The 8271-nt window shown below is 36.4% G+C and overlaps 1 protein-coding gene across 2 annotated transcripts in view; it reads left to right on the plus strand.

Annotated features, from left to right (window-relative positions):
• Positions 1 to 4663, plus strand: part of zmat4a (zinc finger, matrin-type 4a) — a 196607-nt gene extending 191944 nt beyond the window's left edge. For both annotated transcript variants that reach the window (XM_051678013.1, XM_051678022.1), the window contains one exon: positions 3099 to 4663. In XM_051678013.1, coding sequence (XP_051533973.1) covers positions 3099 to 3126 — 28 coding nt within the window. In that variant the 3' untranslated portion in view covers positions 3127 to 4663. The remainder of the gene's footprint in view (positions 1 to 3098) is intronic.
• The last annotated feature ends 3608 nt before the right edge of the window (positions 4664 to 8271 follow it).

Consider the following 8271-nt stretch of genomic DNA (forward strand, 5'->3'; position numbering starts at 1 on the left):
TTCTTTCCCTCGAGAGTTTTGTGTTAATTTTTGTATTTAAAAAAAAAAAATCAAAAGTTGCCCATCTTTATTCTCTAGCATTTGGGTCCTCTTTCCTCTTTCTGTTAGCGTACCATGACAGAAAAGAACAAAAAGCAGGTATCTCAAGATGTGTTTTTTAAAGGGGCCTGGGTAGCTCAGCGAGTAAAGGCACTGACTTTCACCCCTGGAGTTGCGAGTTCGAATCTGAGGTGTGCTGAGTGACTCCAGCCAGGTCTCCTAAGCAACCAAATTGGCCTGGTTGCTAGGGAGGGTAGAGTCACATGGGGTAACCTCCTCGTGGTCACTATAATGTGGTTCGCTCTCGGTGGGGTGCATGGTGAGTTGTGCGTGGATGACGCGGAGAATAGCGTGAAGCCTCCACACACGCTATGTCTCCGCGGTATTGCACTCAACAAGCCATGTGATAAGATGCACGGATTGATGGTCTCAGATGTGAAGGCACCTGGATTGAGGTGAGTCACTACGCCACCACGAGGACTTAGAGTGCATTGGGAATTGGGCATTCAAATTAGGGAGAAATAAAGATGTGTTTTTTAAAAGTTGGAAGTTAGTTTAAACTTGGCATGGCATCTAAAAAACATGCTCCTATCCAGTTCAACAGTCAAAAATGTCCATCTAGCGCATGTTTACACAGAAAAACAATTGCAAAAACGTGTTCAGTGAGAAAGGCCCCTGATGATTTCTTTTTCTGCATCTACTCAAATACTATAGGCAGTGTTCTGCAGAACTCTTCATTATGGTTTACTGGTGCAGCTGCTGAAGTTCCTTTCCTGTTTGTGTGAAAGGTTTTGAATGACAACCTTTTAGGCAGCTTCTGTGTGGTTTGGAGCAACAATGTCCACTTGTATATCCAATCATTTTTATACTCCTTTCCCATTTTATGCATTTGTTTTTTCTAATGTCTTGGAATGCTATTGGGTTTTAATTTTAGCATCTGTCCTTCAGATTCACAACCTGAATAATGATCCTTTAACTGTGGGTATTTTATCCAGACAATGCAGTTGTAAAGAAAATACAGAAAAGCATCATATTTGTTTAACACAAGCCAACTGAAACTTGCAAGATGTGCACATACTGTGCTGTATACAACTCAGCTTGTGGAAGCAACTGATACTAGATGACAAAGTGTAATGGCTTCATATCTGATTGCTAACTCTTCAAACTTGAGTCCTTGGATTGGTTCCACGATTTATATATCATGGTGTTGATCCAGTTCAATGCAATGGAACATTTATTGACAGCCAGAAGACAAAGGTTTTCTATTGCTTCACTGTTCTTTTTTGAAGATTTATCAAAAAGGTGGAAAGTCACAACAATATTTCACTGCACATTTTTCATGACATGTTAATTCATGGTTTGCAGGTTATAGAAATGATACTGCAGGAACATTATCGGCCCGAAGCATAAATTCCCCCTTCATCTTTTACTGCAATATCTCCACTTATTTTTCTCTTGTTGCATCAGTGTAGAGCATGAAAGTCAGTGTTATGGTAATGTGTAATGACATAACATCCTTATGTTTTTACACAGCACACTTGTCTTTTTTTCAAGGGTAATTTTTCACAGATTTTCCCAGCACCTGTCATTACAGGGGGGAAATGGCCAAGTAATTTTGTGCTGAGTTTGGGGTACATTTATAGTGTTTTGACATTTGCCTAGCTTTAACCTTCTTGATAGAGACATTGGAGTGCTGGAGTGAACAAAAACCACTCCAGGTGCTAAAGCTGAGCTTCGAAATGCTGTTCCTGAGCCTTCTGGTGAGATGACTGTGTCGAATAGGAGGGATTTGAAGGGTTTAGTGTGGTAAAGTGGTTCTCAAACATTTCAGAAGTACCTCCTTTTGATAAACCAGAACACCTAGTAGTCATGTGCTACGGTGGCAGACTAACCTTCTAGTCATCCAACAACTAACTAGTTGATTAGTGAGGTTGACTACTAACATTAATATTTTTAGTGGTGTTTTTAATGGAAGGAGCAGTTCTCAAATTAGTTGAGAGATGCAACTTCTTGGAAAGTGTTTTTGCATGATTATAGCTTTCTGTGCTTAAAAGTGAATAACAGTCAGCAAAGTAAAACCCTGCAAGAAGTTTCAACTCTTTAATGCTTTAAGTTTAGTCCATTTATTAACCTCTGCTGTAACAGCCATCAGAGTTTTGCATCAACAACACATTACAAGACGTAATCACTGTTGGACGTTAAATCCTCTGCTGTGAGTAACATTTCTGTATTTGTGAGGTGTTGTGGAAAGATTGAAGCCTTTTGCTGATTCTGTGTGCCACTGCTTTAATAAATAGTTTCAGTTATAAAGGTTAAAATGCTTGATGTCATGTACTAGATATGTACCAGCAATATTATCTTGCAGTTCTGTGCTTTTGAATGTGCAACAAGGATCTCGTCATTCTGCTTTCAGGATGCACATAAGCGGTTTTGTGTCATTCTCTATTGGAGCCTTTCTTATTTCTTACTTTGATAGCTTTGTGCAATAAGTTGTTATAATTATTTAGCCTATTTATTGAATATCCATTATTTATGATGTTGAAGTGCTGCGCTTAGTGTCCGTATATCCCTCTGAAACACATCTGATCAGCATCACATTGACATAACGGAGCCTAATTATACATTATTATCCTTAATACTGACAACCGACCTAATAGTCGATTATGAAAATTGGTAGTTTTGCACATCCTTACCATCTAGTAACAACAATGTTCCTTCTGATTTATTTTATTTCTAAGTTCAACCTGAAGAACTTAACACATGCAACATACACATAATGTCATATTTTTATTACTGTAGTTAAGATAAATAATGGCCCCTGCAAGACTGGCCTTTTGCAGATCTGTGGAAGGACCCTATCAGAGCAGCATCTAAAAAACACATACAGCACAATATTACATGTAAAAAAAGATTACAGTGTATATCAATGTGTTAAATGTGTTGCAAATTTTGCAATCCATTCAATACACATAAATAACAAATGTACAATACACAAAATATCAGATTTTTGCAGATATTTGATGAATCATCTGAACTTCCTTTCTTTTTCCTTCTTTTAGCCTAAAAAGTCAGCTGTGTGTCCAGTGAGTCGTAAGAAAAGCACGATGATTGGATTGATGTCATACAAGCTGTGATCAGCTTGCACAGGATTTTCTGCCTCTGTTCTTTCCCTGCTCACTCTCTCTCTCTTCATCCATCTCCATTTTGTTGTCTAACTCTCAACTTGACTGCAAAAGAAGATTGAATATCCTCTTAAAGTTTGCCTTTATCATCCCCAAACTCTCTGGCTCCACCTCCCAGCCTCTTCTTCATCATGACTCAATGCAGCCATCATGCTCTGACTCTCTGGAGGAGAGATGGCTTCCTCTAGTGACACTCATCTGGTAATTCCCTCACCATAATTTTATATATCTAATCTCAGTCAGTTGTTGTGTGCATGACTGAATACGGTAGTTGTGGTCACTTTCGAAGATAAGCAATATCTGTCTAAAAAAATGCCAAATTAATAGTTAATAGAAGAAAATTGTAACAAAAACTGTCATAAAAAGAGAATGCAGTCTATAGAAAATGTTGTCCACATTCACTTTTATGTTTCATGTTTTATGTAGTATTTGTTGTTTCTGTGTGCAAAAAATACACGTTTTACTGGAATATAATGTGTTTTGGGCCTTACAGGAATTTGGGCATTTGGGGCAGGGTGCTACAAAATTAACATTTTCTTGATTTGTTTGTTAATGTATGTATGTGTGAACTAGATAGCTGTTAAGGAGTGTTTGATGAATGGGCATTTGAGATTATTTGTAAAAAAGTGAACTCACAACAAATGTGAACTTATTCCACTTTATGGTGTGGCTTTTAATATTTAAATTTTTTTTTTTTTTTTTTTTTTAAGTTTTTAATAGATTTGATTGGGGTTGCATTATAAAATAAGTCTTATAGTGTACTCTTTAGAATATGATCAAAAAACAGATGCAGCAGCTGTCCCTTCATGTGGTTGTCTGTCACATATTTTACAATATGTTGTACATGTTTCCTTTTACATGTGAAAACAGGTTAGAATGTACATACAAAATTACTGTTATTGTTGGTCTTTGATAATATTCTAATATTTAAAATTACTTGTGTTTTAGAAGATATATTAGATATATTTATTCAATTGTCATTAATGAGCAGCAAAACCATGTATGTTCTGATGCGTTTACATTTGCATCAATTACATTTTCTTTTTCTAACATTTTTTTTCTACAAAGAGACAAAAGTGGCAATGGTAATTAAATTTACTTTTCAATGAATGAATTTATGACTCTATTTTACTCTTGATAGAAAGATGTCAATGTTTATTAAATAACAAAATCAATAAAATTATTAGAAGACAGGAAGAAACTCCTTACTTTCTGATCTAGAGATCTTCTATAAAGATTACTCAACGAAACATGGCAGGATGTAATCTGACATAATGTTAATAAAGATTTTAATATTAACAAACACAAATAATTATCACCTCTCTGTCATTAAGATGGAGGAATCCATTTTATACATTTGTTGCATTGGAACTAGTGTGTGTTCTTTTTAAGAGAGCAGGTTCTTGTTCTCTCCCTCTGTGCTCTGGATTATGTGATTGACAGTGTCTGAAACAAAATAAAAGGCACTTCAAATTACTTTTTTTAGTGTTTTGATTTCTGTTTTTAGTCATAAGGGAATAGTTTACCGAAAAAAAAATTATGCCATTTATTCACCCTCATGTTGTTCCTGACCCATATGTAATTTTGTCTGTGGAACTCAAAAGGAGAATTTTAGCAAAAAATTTTCCACGGCTTTTGCCATACACAACAGCATACACTGTAAATAAATAATGACAGAAGTGCTTTTCCTTAAAGACATCTCCAGTTTTATTCAGTAGATTGGCTAATGATTGAGTACAGTCAGAGATTTCCTCCATTGTTATATGCTCAGTGGGTAATTTCTCTGTGGGTCAGCAAGTGGCACAGATTCATAACTCGCTCTGCAGTGAGCATAGGCCTTCATCAAATGTAATTAACATTCCAAAGTCCCATTTTTGCCACTAATTAAGCAATAAGACACGAAATTGCCTGCCAAAATCCCACTATGGTTCCGATACTTTACCATAGAAAAATAACAATTGCAAAATTGTTAGAAAAAATAAAATAATTCAGCTGCTGGTGCATGTATCCTTTTTGCCCCTCAAAGGACCAATATTTAGACAGTCATGTTCCCCGGTAGAGATAGATTATTCTAATTAAGTGAAGCTGGCAACAGCAGCTTGTCATCAGAAGCCTGAGTCATTAATTCCTCCGCTCGTGAGGTAATTTAAATAATGGAATGTAAATGGGGAAAGCTCCCAAAAGGGATCTGACTGTGCGGAGATGTTAATGTGGGCAAATGACAGTGTGTAATAAAAGAGCTCTGGCCATCCCAAGAGTCCAGTCTTAAAATGTGAAAGATTTGATGTGCTTTCTCAGTCTCATTTCTCACGTACACTTAGAAAGTGTCTGCATGGCGTAAACCTAAAATAACAAATGTGTCTATGTCTGCTTTATTGTTATTTTTGGTATACATGTAAGTGCTTTGTGGTCCAAGGCTCACCAGAGCCATAAATAATCCAGTCCTCCAAGCCCCTGTGCCTGCCCTTGCTCTTGAAAAGCAGATATATTGGAAACCTGTAACAGACATCAGATAGCCTCAGGGATATTTGTTTTCCACATTCCACAACTGTGTAATTTCTGCACCACCAGTGTATTAAAATGTGTTTTGTAGTGGAATTTCTATAGTGGAATTTCTAGTGAAGAACTACACAACTCATGATCCAGCAGAGAAATATCCACAAATCAGAGATTCACGACCAACACTCACATGACACATTGTAAATGATGCAATCGATTTAGTCTCCCTACACTCTCAAACTACTTATACTGTACATTTGTATAAACTCACTTAGCACTTTATTTCGAACAATGTGGTCCTAAAAAAGTGCCCAACATGGTCTTCTGCTGTTGTAACCCATCCGCCTCAAGGTTTGATGTGTTGTGCATTCTGAGATGCTATTCTGCTCACTACAATTGTACAACTGAGTGGTTATCGGAGTTACGGTAGCTTTTCTGTCAGCTCTGTCAGGTGCTGCACTGGGTGCAAAAAAGTGTTCTATATCTTTCTAAGGATGAAGGAGGACATGGACTGATACATTTGCAGAGCAGAACAGCAGCTTTTCGCATGCAGTATGTGCAAAGACTACTGGCAGACTCAGTGGAATCGAACTTGAAGGCTGCAGCTTTTGCTGTACTGCGAAGTATCGAAAGATTAGGACTGGATAAAACCTTATTCTGGATGGACCCTCAAAGGTTAAAACAATCAAATTTTTAATTTTTTTTATCGTTATCTTTTTAAAGTCTAGTCTCTATTAAAAGTTCAAAGGGAAAACAATACAAATTCTCTGTACTGGTTACTGCAGAAGCCATTGGTTTTTGGCTCATGTTTGGACTTATTACATGAGATGTCTTTTGCTGTACCAGAAAGCACTCTTTGCATTGCTGGTTTAACAACTACTGGTCATGTACAACGTATAGCAGGATCCGATTTCCCTGAGACATCAGGCACTCAAGATCTGTGAATGATCTTGTGTCTTTTGATTTGATTTGGTGCCTTAAAGGGGCTTTGTGTGAAATTATTGAAGATAAATTATATTTTTCTTATTTTTTTAAGATAAATTGTCATTTTGAAGATTGTTTGGCAGTTTTTTAATGTGTTATTTGTGTAATATATTTATTGTAATAAAGGGTGTTTGAAATCTCTCTCTCTCTCTCTCTCTCTCTCTCTCTCTCTCTCTCTCTCTCTGATATTACAATGCTGTGTGCAGAGGGGTGGAATGGCTGTCAGTGCATGTTAGTGAGGCTAAAGTCACCATGCCAGTCAGCATCACACAGCTCTAGAGAGCCAGCACCATACACCCTGGCACACATCCTCTGGGCCACCATTCCTGGAAAGGGGCTAAATTTAACCCCGTACCCTGAGGGTTTTCGTGACCATCCATGATTCCTAACCCCATCAACACAGAGCTGTAATTTACCAATGTGGGGGAGCACTGGGACCTAATTGGTCTTGGCGGCATAGATAATATGTGCTGTGGCTTTCTGACATGCATTAATAATCTTTTTAATACTCCACCAGGCCACAATTTACTAAGGTTCTAAGGTTGATTGTTCTGCATGACAATATTATGAAGCTGATTTAAAATGTAATTATATAATAGTGCAAATGAGGAACCGATCATGTGCTCATGTGTACTTGTGATGGAGAGCAGGGAAGCATAACTGCAAAACATGCATGCATAAACAAGAAGTAACTATTCAGAAATTTTTTTAATTGCTGTGCAAACAAAAATACATTGGTTTACATGTGTTTAGCATTACAGAGATTAAACAGTCACCATTTTCTTTCATTATATCTTTTTTCCATACAATCAAAGTGAATGGTGAATGAGGCTTGCATTCTCCCATATAACTCCTTTTGTGTTTCATTGAAAAAAAAAAAAAAAATCAGTTCAATGGGTTTAAAAAACATGAGGGTGAATAAATGATGACAGAATTTTCATTTTCGGTGTACTATTCCTTACTATGTAAGGAATAATCAGGGTTGGGCAGAATACTTTAAGAAAGTATTCTGGGCTGAATACAAAATACATTCTCTTAAATGTGTTCAGTAATGTATTCAGAATATATAATATAAAAAAGTAACATATTATGAATACTTTTAGAATACAAATTTTTAAGGCAAGGCACAACTGGAAGAATTATGTGTGATTGCTATTATTATCTGAACAGCTACCTGTCCACTATAGATCACAACAGTGCCCGCTCACTTTTTCAGCTGTCGGGATTCCGGAATAATTTTTCACACACACTTTTTGCATAAAAATCCTCATAAAATACTCCATAAAATATTTGTAGCCATGAACTAAAGCAACCAGCTCGGAGGTGAATCAAAACATTATAAACTTTGTTTTGAGGCAAAAAAATATTTGAAAATCAGACAAAAAGACAAAGGTACAAGACGGTGTACTTACCGTCTTTCACAAGGGCATGAACTACAATACCATGAGGCATTGAGAATGATGTAATTAAATAAAAGAATGATGGGAATATATAAAATTATAGATTTTAGGTTGTTGATTATAAGTATAGAAACAATATATTTTACGTTTATTGCAAAATATTCCAA

The sequence above is a fragment of the Myxocyprinus asiaticus genome, chromosome 3 (genome assembly GCF_019703515.2).
Source record: "Myxocyprinus asiaticus isolate MX2 ecotype Aquarium Trade chromosome 3, UBuf_Myxa_2, whole genome shotgun sequence".
Lineage (NCBI taxonomy): Eukaryota > Metazoa > Chordata > Actinopteri > Cypriniformes > Catostomidae > Myxocyprinus > Myxocyprinus asiaticus.